The following is a 27,482-nucleotide window of genomic DNA, read 5'->3' as shown; positions in this document are numbered from 1 at the left end:
TAGCTATTGTTGAGAGTGAAGGAGAATTTCCTGTTGTGTATGTTTATCAGGAACTCAAGGGAGACTTCATTAGTTAGTCGGAACATAGAAAAAATGATGAACTCTTCTCAGAAGAACTCTTAAGGTTTCACCTTACTTTTTCCTGCCTGCTGGCTCTTCAGAAGTGTGCGCGCGTGCGTTTTTATTCAGGAATCATTCAAGGCAAATATTTTTGCACTGCAAGATGTGTGGTTAAGGTTATTTTAATATGTATAACTTTTGCTTTCTCAACGATGCATTTGTTTCTACATTCGTCCCTGTTTTTATCTCCTCGTAAGATGTGTATTGTTTAATGTAACGCCTTGTGTAATATAAATGCCTACATGCTAGCCTATTTCCCACATTTTGGCTGATGACGACGCCAAACAGCGTCGAAACTAGTTCCAAGTGCAAATATATGTTATAAATAAACTATAACATTTTTGTATTGAAAAGGTGGACCCTTTTCAGTTTTCCTATCTTCCATTTATTAATTACACAGTAGCCATTTTACATTGTGAAGGTGTATGGCTTAATTAACAATAGTGAGGTGACTGGAATTGATTTTTTTTTTTGTATACTTACAACACATGATGAATTGATAACATGGTGATAGTGTTATTTTGTTCAAGTAAATAAGGTTAAGAATTGGCAGTAGTCTTATCCATAGGAAATCATCAATCTGAAGTGTGGCTTCTTTTGTTGGTGGAATAAGGAAAAACCTGGCATACTACCCAAATTTATTTTTAGAATAAAATAGCACCAAGTATGGTAATGAAGCAAGTTTGGAGCCTCGTCAGCCTGATGACCATTGCCTTGGGAGAAGTAGTTCTTTCATGCTCTACAGAGTCGATTATTCCCGTAAATCTTTCGCAGGTGGTGCCCAACCTCATCATTTATATTTTATTTGAATTTAAAATTTTCCATTTTGTGTTTCATTTTTGCCAAGTAATTACAAATTCATGAAGTATGTTAACGTGGATGCTTTCACGGCCCGTACTTGTAGACATGATATGGGCTTTTGGGCTAATGTCATTTCAAGAAAACAAGGTATTTAAGGCAGGTAGGCAGTTCCTTTCACTTCTGAATCCAGGACGAGACGGACACACTCGAAGTCACTATCAAGAGTAATGGTTACAATGATATACATATTCATAGAGCTGTGTATTCCAGAGGGACAACTAAGCAAAGCCCACAGAAAGAAGAAAACTGCCTACCTAACTTACATACACAAGACCACAGACGGAATTGCCAAGGTCCTCCGCAAACACAATATAAAAACTGTGTTTGGCACCATCACCAAAACTGCTCACAGTTTAGATACAATTAAAAGCAAGGACAAATTGTCCCCAATATTACACCCTGTGGTGTACAAAATTCCTTGTACTTGCAGCAAGGTATACACTGGCCAAGCATGCCAGTCCATTGGCACTCGCATCAAGGAACACCAAAGACAGACAGACAAATCAGCAATAGTTCAGCACGTCCTATCATCGCGTCATAATGTGTTCCAAGATGTTCGAACTCTTACCCACACTAGACACTACAAGTCCAGGATTATATGGGAAGCTGTGGAATTTCAACAGGGACACTGGCTATCAATTAAGTAGTACATGGCTGTCAGTCATTAGAGATTCACGTAGGTAGTTCTCTTCCCTGTACTTTCACTATTATTATTTTATTTCGGTGTTTTCCCAATACGCACATTCCTCATCACCAGATGTTTCATTTCAGGCTTGTGTCAGTGTCATACTTTCATGTGGGTGTACCCTCCCAGACTGATTCTGCTTTGAATGCTAGCGCTGTACCAGTCAGCCATATGGTGACGAATGAATGTACCACTTACACTTGTATTACTAATGTCTAAAATCAAACTTTCATTATTGAAGAAGACTTCTGTGAGAACAGTTGAGATTTTCTTCTGAAGATGCGGAGTAAAGTTCTCTGCGAAACGTAAGGAGTTTCACTTGTTTTCTACTATCATAGTTAGCATGGTAAAAACCATATAAGACATAAATTTGGAACTTGTATTCTCTATAACTTCTGTTATGGTATGTAATACTTTTCAATAGGTCCAATAACATATTTAAAAATTCTGATTTTCATTAAATTCTGTTCACCCATTTGCCTTGTGGTGTTGATATGGACTTAGCAACAAAAATTGAAAATAATATCTCTGTTACAGCCAATACGGTAAAAATTTACAAGACATAAATGATCGTAAATTCCATTATATATAACTTTAGTTCTGTCCTATTTATGAATAGGACCATTAATAACATATTTATTTGAGAATTGCATTTTACGCCTTTCCCTAAACTATAATTTTTTTTCAAATGGCTTCACATCGCACTGGCACAGATAGATCTTATGGCGATCACGGGAAGCAAGTGGCGTGGCCTTAAGGTACAGCCCCAGCTTTTGCCTAGTGTGAAAATGGGAAATCACGAAAAACCATCTTCAGGACTGCAGACAGTGCGATTCGGACCCATTAACTCCAGGATGCAAGCTCACAGCTGCGCGCCCCTAACCACACAGCCAACTCGCCCAGTAAATTATCATTTCACTCAACACGAATAAAATTATGTATAGCTTAGACTTTGGAAGCCGCTTCTTCAAGTGGTCCACACTGATGAACGACAGTATGAAGTATTTCATCGCCTTTTGTCCTCAGTTGTCCTTTACACTTGTTCTCCTTCAGACACACCCAGCTGACAATACCAGGTTGACTCTCTCTATACTTTCTGTACACATAACCTCTGTAACGTACACGATTTCCATGATTAGTAACTGTTAACTCCATTACAGCACACAATAGCAAATACGGTGCTCACACCAGGAAGTTTTGGTATAGAATGGTTTATGTGGCTGAAAGTATCAATCTCTAAATAATGCCCGCGAGGGAAAAATGTTGATCTGCAAGGAGTGAGCAGGTGCTCGGCAGGTAAGCGGGGATACCCCGAGATTAATTTAATGAGGCCCACCCCCTCCTGCAGTGATCATAAATGCCTGTGACAACTGGGGAATTTCTGTGAGTGGGCATAAGTTTATATCAGTGACCGCAATTGTCCGGCAACCCGCCATGAGACCAAAAATGTAACTTGCAGAACTATATAAAATCAATGTATTATGAAGAGGTAGTGCTCTTCATTTGTTTTCAATTTTATATCAATCAACAGGAAGTAAGGATTTTTCAAATATTCATATTATGTACTGCAGAGTAGATTGTTTGTGCTGATCCCTGTAGAATACCAACACAGAGGATTTATTGCATGACTTTTTTGAAGGCCATGTAGTGTGAATGTGGAGAGCGAGATATTTGAGTGGTCATCTATCGGGTTTGATGGAGCCCAACATGGAAGATGAAGACGTTACATCTGGACCGATCAGCACCATTCCAAAGAACAGCTGAGAAGAAATCTGACTGTGATGTGCGGGCAATGTTACGTGCCAGCCACCTGTACTAGCTCCTTTCAGTATTCGCTGGAAGGAATTAGCGAGTCAGCTAGGAGCTCCCAGTCTGACTGAGGACATAGCAACAGCCTTTCTCCTCTTATTGTTCTCTACGTCTGGTTTCCTTGTGTGCGTTCCCGAAGACAAAACTCGTACATACCATTTCTAGCCAAGCTTTGAAGATTCTAAAGCACCATTACCAGCAATATAAAAGGAGCCTAGTGGCAAGCAGAGAGTCAGTGGTTGGAGGAAGACAGTCATAGAGCTGGCTGTCACTGCTGCTGTTGTTTTGTGTTGGAGCATTGAGTGTACAGTGGGTGTTCTACCAGTCAGTAGTGGAGTATTGGAATGGAAGTGGGATGCAGTAGTGTTCGCTTTTGACAAGTGTCCCACCGGAGTCAGAGTGTCGTTGTGTACAGAATGGAGTACTGTATAATTAATCTGGCAAGTGGTTAAGCCTCAAAGTCGTGCTGGCCAGATCTGACCAGGTAGGTTTCCAGCTACATTTCAGTGGTTGGGGAATAGCCCTCGCAGTGAGTTCCCGTCTACAGTGCTGTCAAGATCACTTCAAATCTTAGCATGCTATCATCTTCCGTGCAGTGCAGCACTCGAAACAGCCACGCGAGGGGTCTTCTTCTCCAGCACTACAGCTCTCCACTACCGTACTAATACTACACCACAACCTTGAGGCACCACCACTCACTCAGCGAGCTGTTTGTGTACCGTCGTGGAGTCTGCGTGTGAAACAGTTGATGGCAGTAGAACTGGAGCAGTGTCAATTGTCATTGTGCTTAGGAGTATCGTAGTGGTGATTAGCACTGTTGAGTTGTTGCCATTATGTGACCACTGTTTTTAGTCATCAGTGTTAAGTAGGTCACTGAGTGGAGCAGCCATGCGAATTAACTGTGTTGACTGCATGAGTGGCAGTCTTCCTTTGGAGTCAAGACAAGGAACAGCTGTCATGTGTTGAGATAATCAGCAGCCCTGTGTTCAAACCTGTCTCCATGCAGCTCTTACGTGCCAAGTGACTGAGCATGAGGAGCAAAAGTGAAGGGCGAAGTCTTTCAATAAAAAATATAGCCTGTGCCAGGTAAATACTGCCCAGCAGGAATCCTGCAGTGAGAGATTTGTAAATAGGCAGCAATTAGTGGAGTGCAGTAACTCATGCATGAATATGATTGTGTGTGGTCATCCTGAATTAAATTAGACTGATGTAACAGACAGCGTTTTATTCAGAACAATATCTATAGTGAACCATATTGAGACCCATTCTTGATGGATGGAATGGTGGATTTCCTATCAGCAGAAAAAAAATCTTGTATCTTTGGTATGCAGACAACAATGCACTCATCACAGTTGATGAAAAGGATATGAAAGAGCTCCTCACCCCATTATGTAAAACACTTCTTCATCCATTCCTTTTTCCAGATTCTCTCTGGGTAGGGTAGTGTACCAAAGCCGTCCACCTTACTCGACCTTTCCACCACTTCTTTTCTAGTACTTTACTGCTATCGACTTCTCTATTTGCAAAACAGTCCACAACAGAGGTCCTCCATCTCATACTAGGCCTCTTTGCAGTCTCTGTATCCATGAATGTTCTTTTTGGTATTCTCTCTCCTGGCATTCTCATTGTGTATCCAAACCATTTCGGCTTTGCTATATCAATCTCTTCTTGAAGTTTACACGCTCCCATGCTTCTCCTTATTTCCTCATTTCATATTCTATCCTATCTTGCCTTTCCCTGTATGCTTCTCAAGAACCTCATTTCAGCTGCTTGTATTTTACTTTGGTTCCGCTTAGTTAATGCCCAGGCTGCTGAAGAATAGGTCACTATAGGTTTATAATAGGACGAGTATGAAACCTTTTGCACTTCATTGGCACATCTTTGTTCCATACCATGTTTCTCACACACAGGTAGAAACTTGCAGACTGCTGTATTATTAAATCAATTTCTCCATTCAAATTTCAATCTTGTGACATCATGCTGCCCAAATATTTAAAAATTTTCACTACTTCAAGAGGTTCATTTCCTATTTTTATCACTCTCTGGATTTTCTGTTACCTCTTGTCATGATCGAAGTCTTGCTTTTTTCAGCACTAATCTTCATTCCAAAATTTCTTATCTCTCATTCCATAAATCAACTTGTTTCTGCACTTCCTCTTCATTATCCCCCCAAACTACAATGTCATCAGCAAAGAGCATAGACTTTACTTACTAGCCTATCATCCTCTCCCCGACATTATGCAGAACTACATCAATGATGATAGTGAAGAGTAAGAGAGACAATACACTTCCCTGTCTTAAGCCTGTCCTAACTCTGAACCATTTAGTTTGACCCACTTTGGTTCTAACACAGCTTTCCCAATTTTGATACAATGCTATTAGCATATGCGTTGTTTCATTCCCAATCTGTGCCTCAGTCAATGTTTTCCATACCAAATTTCTTGGGGCAGTGTCATATGCCTTTTCAATATCTAGAAACATTACTACCATGTCCTTTCCATGTTCCCAATACCTCACCACCATTTGACGCAATGTCAATATTGGGTCAAATGTGGACCTGCCTCTTCTGAATCCATACTGGTGTCCTGCCTATTTTCCCCTCTACTCTGCCTCTTATTCGTTTAACAAAGATTCTTTCAAGGATCTTAGCTGTATGAGGTATCAGTGTCACTCCTCCGTTATTTTCACATAGCGGACCTGTCTCCCTTCTTGAAAATTGGTATAATGACCCCTTTAGTCCACTCTTTTGGAACAGTCTTTTGTCTCCATATCGCTCTAAAGAGTCTATACAACCACTACAGACTAATTGCTTCTGCTGCTATTATCATTTTTATGGTGACCTCGCCAATTCCAGCTGCCTTGCCTCGCTTCATCCTTTTAGCGGCCCACTCAATCTCTGCCATGGACACCTCGTTTTCCTTATCTTCCATCTGCAGTAAATCTGATTCTTTGATTTCTCCTCGTACCGAGGTATTTTGCATGTTGTAAACCTGTTCCAAGTATTTTCCCCACTTCCTCCTGTTAATTTTTAATGAAGTTAGTACATTCACCTGGATTTTTCTTCTTTTTTACCCACTGGAATAAAATCTTTTTGCTTCTGGGTATATCTTCTTGCCGAGATTCAGTGAATTTTTGCCCACACTTCTTTTTCTCTTCTTGAACCACCATGGAGCACTCCTTACAGTGACTGTATTCTGTTTTTCATTCTCTTGTTCTCTTTCTCAGTCATTTCTTCCAAGCTTGTTTCTTCCGTTTAACTATATCTTTTATCCTGTCATTCCACTAAGGCGTTTCTTGATCTTTCTTCCTTCCTGTTACTCTTCCACACTGACAGGGTAAAACCGTTAACCACAATGAATGTGTTGGCCTTTTACAGAAATGTTATACCTTTGTTCAGTCATTTCTAGTAAGAGGAACTGGATACTGAAATCAGAAAAATTATTGTTTTAGCTAAGAGCAGTATCATGCAATTATACAATGTATGGAAGGATTGCACCATTTCAATGAAACTAAAAATGAGAGTAGTTACTTCCATAGTATTTACAGTATTAGTTCCATAGTATTCTCAGTATTCATCTACATGTCAGAAACTTGGCTTCTCCATGCTGGAGATTTGAAGAAAACTGACTCCTCTGAAATATGGTGTTGGAGAAGAATGCTTTGCTGTAGACCCTGAACAGCATTCTGAACAAATAATTCTACTCTAGAGGAGCTTAAGATCAAAACCAGGCTGGCAATAATATGTAGGTTAAACAATGGATTCTTTAGTTCTTAGGCCATATAGTCTGACGTGGAGAAGATAACTTAGAAAATATTATCTTCACAAGAAACGACCCTGACAAAAGAGCATGGATGTACTCTTACACTTGGTCAAACAGCATTAAACAAGTAACTAAACCATCTGTCATACAGGCTTTGTGTCTGGCTCAAAAAAATAGCAATCTCCATGAAGATCACTATGCAGACGAGTTTTGTAGAGTACTATAACAGGTAATGAAAGTCATAATACCAGAGCATGGGATGGCACAAATTCACAGACAAAATAAGGCAGCAAAAAAGGTGTAGTGAGGTACATTCCAGTTCAATGTCTTCAACTAGATAAACCGTAACTACTTGTTATGTGCAAACACTTCACAAGCTGGTGTCCTGGAAGGATGATCATCCTTCAAAACAACAATGCACACCTTCACTCTACTCAGTTCACCAGGGTGGAATATTGGGGTTATGGGATGGGAAGTCCTATTGCACCCTTCCTACATGGCACTTTCTGAATATTGCCTTTGCCATTTTTTAAAGTGAATTAATGCATGGCCAACACAACAGGTTGACTAAGGTCATACAGGAAGTAGTGCATAAGCAGCTGTAAACAGAGTTTTACTGTAACAGTATTTTTCAAGCTTGCAGAATGGTAAGAAAAACATATGCACAGAATCAGAACAACAGAGTCTGTAGACTGAAATAATGAATGTGATTTTCCAATAATAACTAATCCTGGTTAATAAAAATTGTTATTCATTAAATTCAGAATGTCTGGCTCCTTGGCTGAATGATCAGCATAGTGCACTTCAGTTCAGAAGGCCCCTGGTTCAATTCCCAGACAGGTCAGAGAATTTTAACCATAAATGGCTCACGGGCTGGATGTTTGTTCTGTCCTCAATAACCCTACAACCCCTATACCAGGCAGAACACTTTCCCCCACTACAATTATATGCAGTTTCTTATACACAGTAGATGACGCCAACACTTGCTGGAGGGTCTGCGTAATAAGGGCTGGAACAGGCTACCAACAGCCACACAAAATTATTACTATTATTTCAGAATGACCCTTGTAAATCATAACTTCAAAGAAATGTAAGAGTAAATGACAGTCAAAAAATACTTACCTCAGCTGGCAAATAGATAGGGTTTGATCTGTTCATAGATCCAACATGTAGGCAAGGCATATTTGGGTACTGAAGATGAACTCCTTTTTCAGAACGGAAGTAATCCAGAACAGATATTCTCTGGCCATTCTCCAAAGAAAACCTACAATGAAATATGAGACAAGTACATTAATAGGGGTGGTGGTGGCTTTTGCTTTTTTTTTTTTTCCACATCGTCACATCGACACACATAGGTCTTATGGTGACAATGGGAGATGAAAGGGCTAAGAGTGGTCATGGCCTTAATTAACATACAGCCCCAGCATTTACTCGATGTGAAAATGGGGAAAAATGGAAAACCATATTCAGGGCAGCTAACAGTGGGGTTTGAATCCACTATCACCCGAATGCAAGCTCACAGCAGAGCAACCCCAATCACACAGCCAACTCGTTCAGTGGTTGTTTTAAGGGGAAAAAATCAAAGTTAAGAACAGTCATTAACAACAATGCCTTTGTTACCGAACTTCTGTTATAGAGTTTCTCTGTAAATATGTGGTTCGACCTTTGTATAACATTCCATTTATGAAAATAGTTTTTTAATTTTTTTTATTTATTTGAGAATCTTACAGTTCTAAGTCGAACTCAATACAGTACTTTCAAAGTTCTAACTTGAGTGAAAAGGAGTATATTGTGTTAAGTGTCGTTCTGATCGTGAATTCAAGATTTTGAAATTGTGACAATTTGAAGTTTAGTTCTCCAGATACTTTTAGGGGCATCATAAGTCCCATACTGAGTGTGTTTATATGTGCATTGATTTAATGATGATGCGTATATTTATGATTGCCCGTTCTCATATTTGGCTGAAGATGACGAGCAACAGCATCAAAACTAGCTCCAAATAAATGTTATAACTTATTTGATTTAATATTAGTATTGAAAAGGTGGATTTTTAATTTTACTTATCTATTATTGGCAGCTATCCCAAAATGTAATCATGCAAAGAGATGTCAAGATCATCGGACGTTAAGCCGGGTAACACATGCCTCCAAAATTATTACAAGAATTGTTTACCATCGCATTGAGAAAAAAAAAAAAAAAAAGAAGAAAATCTCTCAGGTTTAGAAGAAACAGAGGGACAAGAGAAGCAATTCTGAGACTTAGAACAATTACTGAACAAGCCGTAAGAATCAAGCCAACGGTCGTAGCCGCTGAAACACGGGATCCTGTGAGATCCCCAAAATTAAGCAACATTGGGCATGGTCAAGATTTGGATGGGTTGCCACGCACTGTTGGTGGGGGTAAGGGAATGGAGGAGCGGAAAGGAACTGGCCACTCTACCGCACGTAAACTCTGGCTCAGGCACACCTCTGTGGAGGTTCGAACCTGCCTTCGGGCAGAATACACCCTTACCTTACCTAAGAATCAATAAGAACATCCTAATTACTTTCAGAGATATAGAGAAAGTGTTTGATAATGTTAACTGGAATATTATGTTTAAAGCCCTTAGACGTCTGAAAGTGAACTACAGAGATCGAAAAATCATCTATCAGCTGTACAAGAACCAGACAGCGCTTATAAGAAAGGAGCAAATCAACGCAAAAATAAGGAGTAAGGCAAGGATGTGGTCTGTCACGTCTATTATTCAATATGTATTTACAAGAAGCAATGTAAGAGTTTTCAGTCACCTCCACCCATAGAATAAAAATAAGTGGCCAACTATAACAAACAATACGTTTCGCAGATGACATTACCATCATAGCTAAAACTGAGAGAAAGATAGAGACCTCACTAAAGAACTTGAATGATCTACTTATACTAAAACATACATCAATGTTAACAAAACAAAAACCAAGATAACGAAATGTACTCTGGATGGTAAACAGGATGTTAATATTTGGTTGGAAGGAGAAAAATTGGCTCAAGTAAATCAGTTCAGTTATTTGGGAAGCATCATTGCATCTGATGGGAGGTGTGAAAAGGACGTCTGTTCTCGAATAGCCTAGGCTAAAGAAGCTTTCATTATAAAAAGAACCCTGTTGACCTGCAAGGCAATATCCCTACCAGTAAGAAAGCATTTCATTACGAGCTTCATCTGGAGCATTGTGACCTATGGCTCTGAAAACTGGACTCTAATAAAGGCTGATAAGAAAAGAATAGATGCATTCGATATGTGGTGCTGAGGAATCGAACCCGGGACCCTCTGAACCGAAGGCCAGTACGCTGATCGTTCAGCCAACGAGTCGTATTTGGTCGGTATTCAAGCCTGTAGTTGACAGTGATGGGAAAAACGTTCATTTTGTGTACTGAATGACCTGAACAAGATGTGTATGAATGACGAACATTCCAATCTTCCCGGGTCATCAAACTCCAAACAATGCCATAATCTGTCAAAGTAATGAAAGAAATCTGCTTTGCTGACTGACGGTGAAGATGGTCCTATTACAACAGATGGGCTGGAAAGATATTTATATCAAAATTGTGCAGTGGAAGAATATATAGCATCCTACTGGAGGACAAATGGACAAAATGATCCAAAATTTCACCAGATCGCCAAGAAAGGCAAGCGTCAAGTTGATGCAAGTGTAATGGACTAGTGTAACTTGGAAACAATTCTCTAATCCATGGGTAAATAATGGAAATATCGATAATGATGATTATTATTTATTTATGTAGTTATGTTCGGACTTTATTTGGTATAAATCACGATTGAATTATTTGTGAGGTTATGTCGTGAAACACCTGCTGTATGTATTTTAATACAAGTTTATTTAATGTAAGAACAGATAATTAATAGCATACATTTTATTATTACAGTACCTATATATATGATGTATAAATCCAATGCAATGTTGTGGAACACATGGTAATAGTCCAGAAAGAGCGTATCTTTGGAACTAGAGAGTTACAGAAAATTCCATTCATTGTAAATATGTTATTGGAGACTCTCAACATTAAGAGAAAACATGTTGTGTCATATTCTTCTAGAAGCCTGGCCAGGCAATGTATATAAAGAGGCAGTCTTGAGGGTTGAGTGGAGTTGTTTTAGTGAGAGCTGTGAGTGCAACTCGTTAAACGAGTATGTGAAGTAGTTGTGTTGGTAGTTGGTTGATATGCAAGTGTTGCAGTGTTCTTCTTCTTCTTCTTCACAGCAGTTTTTGTTCAGGATGGCAGTTTATTAGTGCATGTGTATGTTTAGTCCTCAGCCCGAAGGCTGGTTGGATCCTCAACAGCTCCGCCATCAGCTGTCATAGATGGCCTACGCATCACTGAAGAGGCGTACTAGGGAAATGAGGAGTGAGGTAGTTTCCCCGTTGCTTTCCTCACCGAGCCAGAAGTTGCTATTAAATATCGGTCTGCCAAGCCCACTGAAATGCATGCACCAACCGACCCTATGAGCAATATTTTCACACCATTCATAGCAGGGACTGGCTGTAGATGGAATGGCATTACTAGCATCACTCATACCTCAGTCACTTTCATTTCGTCAAAGCCAAATATAAAGCCGAGACAGGTCAATGAAAGTAACAAAATTGCTCTAGCCCATACCAGAAGACATAGTGCACTGTAAACACTAGGTCCCACCAGCAAAGGCAAAGTGCATGTGTATAAAGTGTATGTAATTGTAAATAAAACAGTGTACGCAATTAATAGCATTTCATGTGAGCGTCTTCATGGCTACAACAAAGTTCAGCATCAAAGAAAAATTTCTGGTGGTCTCTTCTGCACCGAGACAATGTTGCTTTTCTTATTATTCACAATAACTCCAAACCCATTAACCAAAGGCCAAGAAACTACGCACATAAACTAAGTAAAAGCCGTCTTCAGTTTCAGTTTGAATTTTATTTCATTTTGAGAAATGCAAGATAGGTCCCTTGAATATGCACCCCCTGCAGGTGGGGGTGGTGGAATAACACCCACGGTATTCCCTGTCTGCCGTATGAGTTGACTAGAAGGGGTCCTACTGACTCTTAACTTTAACTTGGGAGTGTGAAATGGCAACCATGGGGCCCACAGCTGAGCCCTAGCATTGCTTCCACTCACTTGTGCCAGGCTCACCACTTTCATCTATGCTATCCGACCTCCCTTGGTCAACTCTTGTTCTTTTCCGATCCCAACGAACTGGGGCGTCCAAAACCTAGGGAGTCTTTCAATTTCATGCCCCTTGCTTTCTTTCGACTGATATGTTCATTTCTCGAACTGTCGGATCACTACCATCTTTTTTTCCCTTATTAGCATTAATAGAGGATGGTTGCCAGCTGTATCTCCCCTTTAAAGAATTATCACCACCACTTTTAATAGTATTTGTGTTATTTAGATCAATTTTCAGTTAATAGCAGACGAATATTAGTTTCTAATGAAATTTCTGTTTGTGTTCTATTATTATTATTATTATTATTATTATTATTATTATTATTATTATTTCAGTGCAGGAGAGATCTATAATTTTATTTCAAACTGCGGTTAGCATAGTTTAAAATTTGTCATTAGTGCATGAGAATTCATATAGCAGCGATCTGGACAGAAGTGTGAAGTGAACATTTTGTTTACATATGATAACAATGACGTTTACAATAAGATACAAAAGTTGAAAACTAGAAAAGCGGCTGGAATTGATACGATTTCTGGGGATGTACTAAAGACAATGGGTTGGGATATAGTACCATATCTGAAGTACTTATCTGATTATTGTTTGGTCGGAGGAGCTATACCAGATGAATGGAGAGTCGCTATAGTAGCCCCTGTGTATAAAGGAAAGGGTGATAGACATAAAGCTGAAAATTACAGGCCAGTAAGTTTGACATGCATTGTATGTAAGCTTTGGGAAGGCATTCTTTCTGATTATATTAGACATGTTTGTGAAATTAATAACTGGTTCGATAGAAGGCAGTTCGGTTTTAGGAAAGGTTATTCCACTGAAGCTCAATTTGTAGGATTCCAGCAAGATATGGCAGATATCTTGGATTCAGGAGGTCAAATGGACTGTATCACAATTGACCTGTCTAAAGCATTTGATAGGGTGGATCATGGAAGACTACTGGCAATAATGAGTGCAATTGGACTAGACAAAAGAGTGATTAAATGGGTTGCTATATTTCTAGAAAATAGATCTCAGAGAATTAGAGTAGGTGAAGCTTTATCTTACCCTGTAATAATTAAGAGGGGAATTCCTCAAGGTAGTATTATCGGACCTTTATGTTTTCTTATATACATAAATGATATGAGTAAAGGAGTGGAATTAGAGGATGCGGACGATGTTATTCTCTATAGAGTAATAAATAAATTACAAACCTGTGAGCAACTTCAACGTAACCTCGAAAATGTTGTGAGATGGACAGCAGGCAATGGTATGTTAAACGGGGTTAAAAGTCAGGTTGTGAGTTTCACAAATAGGAATAAATGATACGAGTAAAGAAGTCGAATCAGAGGATGCGGATGATGTTATTCTCTATAGAGTAATAAATAAGTTACAAGACTGTGAGCAACTTCAACGTGACCTCGAAAATGTTGTGAGATGGGCAGCTGGCAATGGTATGTTGATAAACAGGGTTAAAAGTCAGGTTAAGAGTTTCACAAATAGGAAAAGTCCTCTCAGTTTTAATTACTGCGTTGATGGGGTGAAAGTTCCTTTTGGGGATCATTGTAAGTATCTAGGGGTTAATATAAGGAAAGATCTTCATTCGGGTAATCACATAAATGGGATTGTAAATGAAGGGTACAGATCTCTGCACATGGTTATGAGGGTGTTTAGGGGTTGTAGTAAGGATGTAAAGGAGAGGGTATATAAGTCTCTCTTAAGACCCCAAGTACAGTATTGTTCCAGTGTATGGGACCCTCACCAGGACTACCTGATTCAGGAACTGGAAAAAATCCAAAGAAAAGCAGCTCGATTTGTTCTGGGTGATTTCCAACAAAAGAGTAGCGTTACAAAAATGTTGCAAAGTTTGGGCTGGGAAGAAATGAGAGAAAGAAGAAGAGCTGCTCGACTAAGTGGTATGTAATGAAGTCAAATAAATATTAAAGTTTATTTTATCCCACCTGTTCAATACATAACGAGATAATGAATTATGAATTAAATAAAATTAAAGGGACATGTTTCGCCCTTTAATTAAGGGCATCTTCAGCCTTTAAACTCAAAACTGAAAGTTGATTAATCAGTTACCTGATTGTAATTAAATTACATATGATTGTGAAGGAAAATGTTGGAAATGAGCAAAATGGTTTGACAATAGTTATAAAATTCTTAATATCAGGCCTTAATAAAATCTGAAATACAAATATTCGTAAATTTATACATATTCTTGAATGTGTAGTTAAGAAATTCTTGAAAAGAGGCCTTAATAGAGTTTAAAATACAAATAGTCGTGAGTTTATATACTAGAGGAAACTTTGGATCTTAAACAGATTGAATGTTACAATAATAATAAAAAATGTAGTTGATAATTCCAAAAGGAGCATTAATACATACTAAAGCTGGTAAGGAGATGTTTCCGTTGCTCACTTCAAGTGAAGTTTATAATAAATTGTTTAATATTTATTTGACTTCATTGTACTTTTCAATATGGACCTAAACATGAGATTTATAACATGTAAGTGGTATGTTCCGAGCTGTCAGTGGAGGGATTGCGTGGAATGACATTAGTAGACGCATAAGTTTGAGTGGCGTTTATAAAAATAGGAAAGATCACAATATGAAGATAAAGTTGGAATTCAAGAGGACAAACTAGGGCATATATTCATTTATAGGAAGGGGAGTTAGGGATTGGAATAACTTACCAAGGGAGATGTTCAATAAATTTCCAATTTCTTTGAAATCATTTAGGAAAAGGCTAGGAAAACAACAGATAGGGAATCTGCCACCTGGGCGACTGCCCTAAATGCAGATCAGTATTTATTGATTGATTGACTGATTGATTGATTGATTGATTAATGGCAGGAAGTAGTCAAGGCAGACTATTCAGTCCACCCAGTGTGGTGGACTGCGGTGTGCTGAGTGGGACCAGTGCTGAGGGCCAGAAAGCTGCCACGTCAGAAGATGACGACACTGCACGGGCTAGGCTGCTGGAGTCCATAGGTTTGCGATTGCTGCGTGGTGGGCATCAATGCAGGACTCTGGAGCAAAGTTCTCAAGTAACCCAGCATTTGTTTGGAAATATGCACACTGTGTTTGCTTTGAATGTGCGTTCGTGACAACTACTAATAAATGAACCAGCTTCTTCAAATGTAGGGCCATCCAAATACCGCAATTCCAGTAAAATTTACATGTATAGAGAACATTTCTTTGCACCGGCATTCCTCTTGGCAAAATAAATAATCCAAGACTGAGAAATTTACTAAAACGATACATTCATTTTACGCCCTCAGATGAATCCATATAATTTAAAATTATCTCACAAAATGTTAAAAAGAAACTTTACGAAGAATTTGGGCAGTTTGTGATAGCGAAAAACTGTGGGTGAGCAAGGTTGAAACCAATAAATTATTCATGTGGCAGAAAAGTAAGAAATGTTGTCTTTGATGAGGTCATGAATGACAAAACTGCTTGTGAACAGTCATTTGCTAGCACAGAAAGAAATGCCTGCTGTAAACCATGTCACCGTAGCTAAGTTGTTTAATGAAGCCATGCACTTACTTTCGCTAAAAGGTGTAAAATACGACGATGTATTGCTTCTATTTACTGAATGAGCAACTTACATTAGAAAAGAAGCCAAAGTTCTTTCTGCAAGCTTTCTGAAAATGATACAAGTAACTTGCATTGTTCATGCTCTAGATAGATTATGTGAAACTGTAAGGGCTCAGTATCCTAAAGACCAAGCAAATTGGCTGTGCGGTTAGCATCACATTGCTGTGAGCTTGCATTAGGGAGAGGGTGGGTTCGAATCCACGTCTAATGGCAAAACTGTCTGTATAAAAAGTACAATCAAGGGTCGATCTGTTTAAAGAAAAACACACAGGTCCTGCGCTTCCTCCTCTGTCTATTGTCACGCGGTGGGGTACATGGCTTAGCGCTGTGGTAAACTACGTAGACAACTTTGAACGTTTTTCACCCCTTGTGAATGGACTTGATAAAAACAACTGGTTGTCCGTTGGGATTCTTAAAAGAGTTAGTGAAAGACTGCTTTTTGAAAAATGATTTTGCATTTATATCTGCCAATCTAAGTTTCTTGTGTAAAACGTAGGCATACATGAAAAATCCACTAACCTGTTCCCAAAAACAGTGAAGGAAGTACGTACTGCTGAAAATGAACTTCATTCGCCCTCACAATCAGGCCTGCAGGTACAGGGACTTAACGCTAAAACAGCAGAAGGGGTCAAAATGACACCCACTTTCGATTTTGGTGTAATAATGGGCACAATCTTATATTATTCTCTTCAAACATCTTGACTTTTCACAGTTGCTTGTCCTGTTTATGGTGATTTATTGCTTGTCCTGTTTATGGTGATTTATTGCACCCAGCAAAATATATATATTTTCATAGATTTTTGATATGACATAGCCTGAACAGCAGGCAATTCCTTATTAAAATGCAGCATTTTGCATTGTCTAGCAACAGTGTGTACCCAGTTTGGATTATCAGTATTGCTGAGCTGATGCTGCCTGATGAATGTTTCAGTTAGCAGGATTATTGTATTTATCTCATTATTTAGAGAGTGTTCTTTTTACAGATTTGTTGTGCTATGATAGTCTAGAAAATGCTAGAAAATTCAGATGTTGAATATGAAAGTGAACTATTCAATTCTGATGATGACTTTTTGCTTGAGACAAGTGAGACTAGTGAAGATGAAGATCATACGACACAGAGGATGAACTATCAGCAGAAGAAGTCAAAAGTGCTAATCTGCCTCCGAAATTGCCTCAAATGTCTCAATCTCAGTGAGGTGTTTCATCAGTGAAAATGATTACTCAGCAAGTGAGAAAGAACTGGTCCGTGACACTCAGGGGAGTTGTAGGCTATGATTGCTATTATGCATAACCGTGGTGTCGTGTGTTCGAAAGATGTGTCTGTGAGCGACCTATGGTCATCTTTTGGTGGACAGATATTCAGGAAGGACATAATGTCGAGATATAATCGAGAGCTTCTCGGAGTAATACATTTCGATGAGAAATCAACCCGAGCTGAGCATCTGCCAGCTAAAAGGTTTCCTGTTGTCTCAGGAATCTAGGACAAATTTGGGAAAATTGCCTTCACTGTTGATGCCCAGGTTAAAATATTACAGTTACTTACCAGCAAAACCAGTTTCAGATTTACCCTATTTATGACAAATAAGTCTGACAAGTATGGACTCAAATTCTGGATTGCTGCACATGTGGCCACAAAATACATCTCTAATGATTTTTCCTACCTTGGAAACCTTGACGTGCGTCTGGATAAGCAGCCACTGGGAGAGTACGCCATGCTTCGCCTCATGAAGCAGTTTATAAAGCAATGAAGATACACGATGACAGACAGCTTCTTCACATCTCTCAAACATGCTAAGAAGCTCGAAGACAGGAAACTTTGCTGGTGGAAACAATCCACCCCATTTATAAATCCCAACTCAGGCAAAGAAGTCCAAGTCTGAATTATACTTTACAACCATCTTGCAACAGATTGCGAACACATTGTGCACCTTGACAGTCTACCAAATGAACAAGAACACGAATGTCCTTCTTGGCAATGAGCACAGAATGACAGAAGAAGCCTAAAGAGTAACTTTCTACTACAGCAGGAAACATTGGGTGCTGCATTTTACAATATCGTAGACCTAAAAGCTGTCATTGCTAGGGTCATTTACAAGCAAGTAAAGGGTAGGAAAATAAAGCTGAAGAAGTTTATTCTCTAGCTGGCAAGTGAACTAACAAGATGTTTTTTTTTTTTAAATTTCGTGTGGCTATTACTAGCCGATTGCAGCCCTTGTAAGGCAGACCCTCCGATGAGGGTGGGCGGCATCTGCCATGTGAAGGTAACTGCGCATCAAAGGAAAGTACAATAAGTTCCACCTTTTCAATACATTATATTATGTGACAGTTTTACGTTACAGTTAAACCTTCACATTTTTATACACTCGGGACCGGTTTCGACAGTGTACCTGTCATCATCAGCCAAGAACAATTAATCGAGGACAATAAACCTTACAATACTTCAGGTATGATATAACAGTGAATATAAAATTATACATTATCTATCTACAAAAAGGTGTGAACATGTCCAAGTAAAAAATCACGATTTAAGAAAATCATAGTCCTGTAGGGTGTACACTTATAAAATTTCTAATTAAAATAACGTGTTAAAAACTTGCTGTTATATTATAGCTATAGCAGAGGTGTTTATAGGTGTAAATCTATGGAGTTTTGGCACTCAAGACATATAGCTGTGTTTGACAAGTTAAAGTGTTCAAACATTTAGTTAAATGGTGTTCCACTTAGAATATGTGATACAGTACAGCTGAGGTTATAGTAATATGTTTGTAGGCTTAGTTTTGGTATTTTTAACACTCGGGACATATAGCCATGTTTTACAGGTTAAAAGTTGATAAAACATTTAGTTAATGGTGTTCCACTTAAAATATATGGTAAAGTTCAGCTGAAGCTACAACTTGGACTTGAGGAGCAGATAATTATGTAAAATATCAATATAAGTAGAAATGAACAATTTGAATGGGTCACTGCTTGATAATGTAGATGATCAGCGAGTCCTATTAAACAATTATACATGTCGACATGTGGTTGTATATCATCTTGCTGAGAAGTAACAAAGGTCCTGGCTAAAATGGTGCTTGTAGATCTTATGTTGTAGGTTGTGATTACATAAATTGACTAGAAGGGATCCTGATCCAAGTCGGAACCTATAAGAAATAAAACGCGATATAAAGTTACCGTATTTAAGAAACGAAAGGGAGTTAAATTTCGCGAAGTATTGGTGAATGAGAAACTCACCTCAGGTGCCAAGTTGATGGTAGACGGAACGTAGTGGAACTGACAGGCTGAGGAGAGACGAGGCCTAGAAGGGAGCAGGGAGGGGCGGAGTTACTGAGTTAGGGGAAGGAGGCAACGCGGTAGAGGCGGGACTGTGATCAGGTGGGCGCGTGCGATGGTAGGGGAAATATGTAAGCGTGTTGTGTATTGTTTTGAAGATGGATCGGTTTTTTGGTATTTTAAGAGTGTTCATTATTTTGATAAAAGTGTCAAAAAGTATTGTAGGTTTTTCGGAGAGATCGTTAAGGTTAAAATTTGGGTTATGGTATTGATCGAGTGAGATGTAGAATTGTTCGGTGAAATCGAGTATGGGGCCTTTGTTTATTATTTCAATAATGTCTATGTCGTTATTCATACCATAAAATTTATGTTTATAATCATGTATATGTTGGCCTATTGCGGAAAATTTTCTGTATTTTATCGCATTTACGTGTTCAGTATATCTAATTTTGAACGATCTACCGGTCTGTCCAAGGTAGGTGCTGAGACAGTCGTTACAGTGAAATCTGTAGACGCCTGATTTGTCAGAAGGGTTAGAGGTATTGATTGAGTTAGAATTGTATAGGATATCTAGATTTCTGTTATTAGTTTTGAAGGAGATGTTAATTTTCTGTTTCTTAAATATATTTGTAATTTTGTGAATATTACGGTTGTAGGTAAAGGTTGAAAAAGATTTCGATTTAGTAGCTTCTTTAATTAGGTTCGATTTTGGGCGATGTCTGAATTTACTAATTATATTTTCTATAAAATTCTTGTTGTATCCATTATGAGCTGCGATATTGCGTATGGTATTTAATTCTTTGTTGAGGTCTGATTTCGACATTGGGACATTAAATGCTCGATGTACTAAGCTATTATAAGTGGCCCGTTTATGGCTTAGGGGGTGAATAGAGTCTTCTTGTATTGTAGTGGCAGTATGTGTAGGTTTTCTGTAGACATTATATTTGAAGGAAGATAGAAGTCTGGTGATAGTGAGATCAAGAAAATTAATAGTATTATTGGATTCGGATTCCAGTGTAAATTTTATGTCTGTATCAATAGTGTTGAGGTGCGTTAAGGTGGTAGCTGCGTCTGTAGTGCGTTGGTCCATAATAATAAATACATCATCGATATACCTGGACCAAAGATGTATATTGCTAAATGTTATGTTATTGTCAATTTTTGTATGTTCTAAAAAATCTAAGTATATTTCTGCTAAAATGCCGGAGGCTGGGGATCCCATGGCTAGGCCGTCTTGCTTGTATATTGTTTTATCGAAGGTGAAATAGTTGTTATTGATTAAAAGTTTCAAGATAGACATAAAGTCAGTGATCTCAAGTTGACTAAGTTGACTATGGTTATGCAAATTTTGAGGGATAATTTTAAGAAGTTTTTCTGGTTTAATACTAGTATACATATTAGTGATATCAAACGAATGTAAAGAGTGGTATGGTTGAAGTGTAAAGTCATCCAGTTGTTTGATAAGTTGTAGTGTATTCTTGATAGATTTTCTAGACTTAAAGGTGTAGTGTCTTTTAAGAAATTGTTGAGTGAATTGTGCTACTTTGTACAATGGGCTCGGTCTGTAGTTTACTATAGGACGTATCGGGATATTAGGTTTATGTATTTTTGGTTGTGCTTTAACGGTGGGAAGTCCTGGGTTCATTTTAATTAGTTTGCTTTTTTCACTGTCGGTTAAAAGAAATGATGTGTTTTTAAGCGTCTGTTTTAATTGCCGTTGGATAGTTTGTGTAGGATCTTTGTTAATTATTGTAAAAGTGCTGTCTGTGAAAAACATTTTGGTTTTGGATACATATTCTGTTTGATTCATAATAACAGTGGTGTTGCCTTTATCTGCTTTCGTGACGATAGTATGAGTATCTTTAATTTTATTTTTAAGTTGAGATTTGGTCATGCTTTGGATAGGTGATGTAAAGGTTTTCTTAAGCTGTTTGTTGGCTTCGTGTCTGAGTTCATCTTGTATATCATGAGGCATCTTCTTTATCGCTGTTTCCGTTTCTACTATTAGTGTTTTCGCAACATTTAATGGGTTATAATTAGGCCAGTTGTGTTTAGGGCCTTTTGACAAAATAGTGATCTCTTCATCATCAAATGTTGTATTAGATAAATTGATGAAAGGAGAGTGAAAGTTAGCTATAGGGTGACTGGCAGTGTTTGGGTTGATCAGGTTATTAGATGGTTTGTTGGTTATGGAAGATCTGTTGAGGAGGGTTTGAAATTTGTTATCTAATGTGGACTGTTTTTGGACAAGCAAAGTGGATAGTTTACTGTAAATTTTTTCTTGGAAAATGTTCCATTGTGAGTCTGATAACAACATGGCAACTTCGAGGTGGGTTTCATACAATCGGTTATTTAAGAGTGATTTTTTCTTATGTAGAAATTTCAATTCATTTTTGAGCCATAATTTGTTAGTTTTACGGTTAACTTTATATTGATGTGGTAAAACATGTTTCTTATTATTATTCTTTAGAAAGTTTGGAGTCAGATCGTAGGCGATGCATTTCTTTAAGAAGTCTATGTCTTTGATTAATTTTCCTATTTTGATTCTTAAGTTCATATAATAATGAGCTTTAGTTTTTGCCTGGTGGGCTACATTATTTAAAGTTAAAAACTTCATATTTAGGTTCCGTATTGAAGCAGAATTCACATCAAAGGAAAGTACAATAAGTTCCACCTTTTCAATACATTATATTATGTGACAGTTTTACGTTACAGTTAAACCTTCACATTTTTATACACTCGGGACCGGTTTCGACAGTGTACCTGTCATCATCAGCCAAGAACAATTAATCGAGGACAATAAACCTTACAATACTTCAGGTATGATATAACAGTGAATATAAAATTATACATTATCTATCTACAAAAAGGTGTGAACATGTCCAAGTAAAAAATCACGATTTAAGAAAATCATAGTCCTGTAGGGTGTACACTTATAAAATTTCTAATTAAAATAACGTGTTAAAAACTTGCTGTTATATTATAGCTATAGCAGAGGTGTTTATAGGTGTAAATCTATGGAGTTTTGGCACTCAAGACATATAGCTGTGTTTGACAAGTTAAAGTGTTCAAACATTTAGTTAAATGGTGTTCCACTTAGAATATGTGATACAGTACAGCTGAGGTTATAGTAATATGTTTGTAGGCTTAGTTTTGGTATTTTTAACACTCGGGACATATAGCCATGTTTTACAGGTTAAAAGTTGATAAAACATTTAGTTAATGGTGTTCCACTTAAAATATATGGTAAAGTTCAGCTGAAGCTACAACTTGGACTTGAGGAGCAGATAATTATGTAAAATATCAATATAAGTAGAAATGAACAATTTGAATGGGTCACTGCTTGATAATGTAGATGATCAGCGAGTCCTATTAAACAATTATACATGTCGACATGTGGTTGTATATCATCTTGCTGAGAAGTAACAAAGGTCCTGGCTAAAATGGTGCTTGTAGATCTTATGTTGTAGGTTGTGATTACATAAATTGACTAGAAGGGATCCTGATCCAAGTCGGAACCAATACTTCGCGAAATTTAACTCCCTTTCGTTTCTTAAATACGGTAACTTTATATCGCGTTTTATTTCTTATAGGTTCCGACTTGGATCAGGATCCCTTCTAGTCAATTTATGTAATCACAACCTACAACATAAGATCTACAAGCACCATTTTAGCCAGGACCTTTGTTACTTCTCAGCAAGATGATATACAACCACATGTCGACATGTATAATTGTTTAATAGGACTCGCTGATCATCTACATTATCAAGCAGTGACCCATTCAAATTGTTCATTTCTACTTATATTGATATTTTACATAATTATCTGCTCCTCAAGTCCAAGTTGTAGCTTCAGCTGAACTTTACCATATATTTTAAGTGGAACACCATTAACTAAATGTTTTATCAACTTTTAACCTGTAAAACATGGCTATATGTCCCGAGTGTTAAAAATACCAAAACTAAGCCTACAAACATATTACTATAACCTCAGCTGTACTGTATCACATATTCTAAGTGGAACACCATTTAACTAAATGTTTGAACACTTTAACTTGTCAAACACAGCTATATGTCTTGAGTGCCAAAACTCCATAGATTTACACCTATAAACACCTCTGCTATAGCTATAATATAACAGCAAGTTTTTAACACGTTATTTTAATTAGAAATTTTATAAGTGTACACCCTACAGGACTATGATTTTCTTAAATCGTGATTTTTTACTTGGACATGTTCACACCTTTTTGTAGATAGATAATGTATAATTTTATATTCACTGTTATATCATACCTGAAGTATTGTAAGGTTTATTGTCCTCGATTAATTGTTCTTGGCTGATGATGACAGGTACACTGTCGAAACCGGTCCCGAGTGTATAAAAATGTGAAGGTTTAACTGTAACGTAAAACTGTCACATAATATAATGTATTGAAAAGGTGGAACTTATTGTACTTTCCTTTGATGTGAATTCTGCTTCAATACGGAACCTAAATATGAAGTTTTTAACTTTAAATAATGTAGCCCACCAGGCAAAAACTAAAGCTCATTATTATATGAACTTAAGAATCAAAATAGGAAAATTAATCAAAGACATAGACTTCTTAAAGAAATGCATCGCCTACGATCTGACTCCAAACTTTCTAAAGAATAATAATAAGAAACATGTTTTACCACATCAATATAAAGTTAACCGTAAAACTAACAAATTATGGCTCAAAAATGAATTGAAATTTCTACATAAGAAAAAATCACTCTTAAATAACCGATTGTATGAAACCCACCTCGAAGTTGCCATGTTGTTATCAGACTCACAATGGAACATTTTCCAAGAAAAAATTTACAGTAAACTATCCACTTTGCTTGTCCAAAAACAGTCCACATTAGATAACAAATTTCAAACCCTCCTCAACAGATCTTCCATAACCAACAAACCATCTAATAACCTGATCAACCCAAACACTGCCAGTCACCCTATAGCTAACTTTCACTCTCCTTTCATCAATTTATCTAATACAACATTTGATGATGAAGAGATCACTATTTTGTCAAAAGGCCCTAAACACAACTGGCCTAATTATAACCCATTAAATGTTGCGAAAACACTAATAGTAGAAACGGAAACAGCGATAAAGAAGATGCCTCATGATATACAAGATGAACTCAGACACGAAGCCAACAAACAGCTTAAGAAAACCTTTACATCACCTATCCAAAGCATGACCAAATCTCAACTTAAAAATAAAATTAAAGATACTCATACTATCGTCACGAAAGCAGATAAAGGCAACACCACTGTTATTATGAATCAAACAGAATATGTATCCAAAACCAAAATGTTTTTCACAGACAGCACTTTTACAATAATTAACAAAGATCCTACACAAACTATCCAACGGCAATTAAAACAGACGCTTAAAAACACATCATTTCTTTTAACCGACAGTGAAAAAAGCAAACTAATTAAAATGAACCCAGGACTTCCCACCGTTAAAGCACAACCAAAAATACATAAACCTAATATCCCGATACGTCCTATAGTAAACTACAGACCGAGCCCATTGTACAAAGTAGCACAATTCACTCAACAATTTCTTAAAAGACACTACACCTTTAAGTCTAGAAAATCTATCAAGAATACACTACAACTTATCAAACAACTGGATGACTTTACACTTCAACCATACCACTCTTTACATTCGTTTGATATCACTAATATGTATACTAGTATTAAACCAGAAAAACTTCTTAAAATTATCCCTCAAAATTTGCATAACCATAGTCAACTTAGTCAACTTGAGATCACTGACTTTATGTCTATCTTGAAACTTTTAATCAATAACAACTATTTCACCTTCGATAAAACAATATACAAGCAAGACGGCCTAGCCATGGGATCCCCAGCCTCCGGCATTTTAGCAGAAATATACTTAGATTTTTTAGAACATACAAAAATTGACAATAACATAACATTTAGCAATATACATCTTTGGTCCAGGTATATCGATGATGTATTTATTATTATGGACCAACGCACTACAGACGCAGCTACCACCTTAACGCACCTCAACACTATTGATACAGACATAAAATTTACACTGGAATCCGAATCCAATAATACTATTAATTTTCTTGATCTCACTATCACCAGACTTCTATCTTCCTTCAAATATAATGTCTACAGAAAACCTACACATACTGCCACTACAATACAAGAAGACTCTATTCACCCCCTAAGCCATAAACGGGCCACTTATAATAGCTTAGTACATCGAGCATTTAATGTCCCAATGTCGAAATCAGACCTCAACAAAGAATTAAATACCATACGCAATATCGCAGCTCATAATGGATACAACAAGAATTTTATAGAAAATATAATTAGTAAATTCAGACATCGCCCAAAATCGAACCTAATTAAAGAAGCTACTAAATCGAAATCTTTTTCAACCTTTACCTACAACCGTAATATTCACAAAATTACAAATATATTTAAGAAACAGAAAATTAACATCTCCTTCAAAACTAATAACAGAAATCTAGATATCCTATACAATTCTAACTCAATCAATACCTCTAACCCTTCTGACAAATCAGGCGTCTACAGATTTCACTGTAACGACTGTCTCAGCACCTACCTTGGACAGACCGGTAGATCGTTCAAAATTAGATATACTGAACACGTAAATGCGATAAAATACAGAAAATTTTCCGCAATAGGCCAACATATACATGATTATAAACATAAATTTTATGGTATGAATAACGACATAGACATTATTGAAATAATAAACAAAGGCCCCATACTCGATTTCACCGAACAATTCTACATCTCACTCGATCAATACCATAACCCAAATTTTAACCTTAACGATCTCTCCGAAAAACCTACAATACTTTTTGACACTTTTATCAAAATAATGAACACTCTTAAAATACCAAAAAACCGATCCATCTTCAAAACAATACACAACACGCTTACATATTTCCCCTACCATCGCACGCGCCCACCTGATCACAGTCCCGCCTCTACCGCGTTGCCTCCTTCCCCTAACTCAGTAACTCCGCCCCTCCCTGCTCCCTTCTAGGCCTCGTCTTTCCTCAGCCTGTCAGTTCCACTACGTTCCGTCTACCATCAACTTGGCACCTGAGGTGAGTTTCTCATTCACCAATACTTCGCGAAATTTAACTCCCTTTCGTTTCTTAAATACGGTAACTTTATATCGCGTTTTATTTCTTATAGGTTCCGACTTGGATCAGGATCCCTTCTAGTCAATTTATGTAATCACAACCTACAACATAAGATCTACAAGCACCATTTTAGCCAGGACCTTTGTTACTTCTCAGCAAGATGATATACAACCACATGTCGACATGTATAATTGTTTAATAGGACTCGCTGATCATCTACATTATCAAGCAGTGACCCATTCAAATTGTTCATTTCTACTTATATTGATATTTTACATAATTATCTGCTCCTCAAGTCCAAGTTGTAGCTTCAGCTGAACTTTACCATATATTTTAAGTGGAACACCATTAACTAAATGTTTTATCAACTTTTAACCTGTAAAACATGGCTATATGTCCCGAGTGTTAAAAATACCAAAACTAAGCCTACAAACATATTACTATAACCTCAGCTGTACTGTATCACATATTCTAAGTGGAACACCATTTAACTAAATGTTTGAACACTTTAACTTGTCAAACACAGCTATATGTCTTGAGTGCCAAAACTCCATAGATTTACACCTATAAACACCTCTGCTATAGCTATAATATAACAGCAAGTTTTTAACACGTTATTTTAATTAGAAATTTTATAAGTGTACACCCTACAGGACTATGATTTTCTTAAATCGTGATTTTTTACTTGGACATGTTCACACCTTTTTGTAGATAGATAATGTATAATTTTATATTCACTGTTATATCATACCTGAAGTATTGTAAGGTTTATTGTCCTCGATTAATTGTTCTTGGCTGATGATGACAGGTACACTGTCGAAACCGGTCCCGAGTGTATAAAAATGTGAAGGTTTAACTGTAACGTAAAACTGTCACATAATATAATGTATTGAAAAGGTGGAACTTATTGTACTTTCCTTTGATGTGAATTCTGCTTCAATACGGAACCTAAATATGAAGTTTTTAACTTTAAAGGTAACTGCGTGTTATTGTGGTGGAGG

At 37.4% G+C, this 27,482-nt stretch overlaps 1 protein-coding gene across 2 annotated transcripts in view; it reads right to left on the bottom strand.

Moving 5' to 3' along the window:
- LOC136856825 (protein argonaute-2) overlaps nucleotides 1–27,482 on the bottom strand; it is a 467,999-nt gene that overhangs the window by 209,628 nt on the left and 230,889 nt on the right. For both annotated transcript variants that reach the window (XM_067134979.2, XM_067134978.2), the window contains exon 12: nucleotides 8,359–8,500. In XM_067134979.2, coding sequence (XP_066991080.2) covers nucleotides 8,359–8,500 — 142 coding nt within the window. The remainder of the gene's footprint in view (nucleotides 1–8,358; nucleotides 8,501–27,482) is intronic.

The sequence above is a fragment of the Anabrus simplex genome, chromosome 1, assembly GCF_040414725.1.
Source record: "Anabrus simplex isolate iqAnaSimp1 chromosome 1, ASM4041472v1, whole genome shotgun sequence".
Lineage (NCBI taxonomy): Eukaryota > Metazoa > Arthropoda > Insecta > Orthoptera > Tettigoniidae > Anabrus > Anabrus simplex.
Note: the sequence above shows the minus strand (reverse complement) of the source record. Positions and strands in the feature narration are given on the sequence as shown.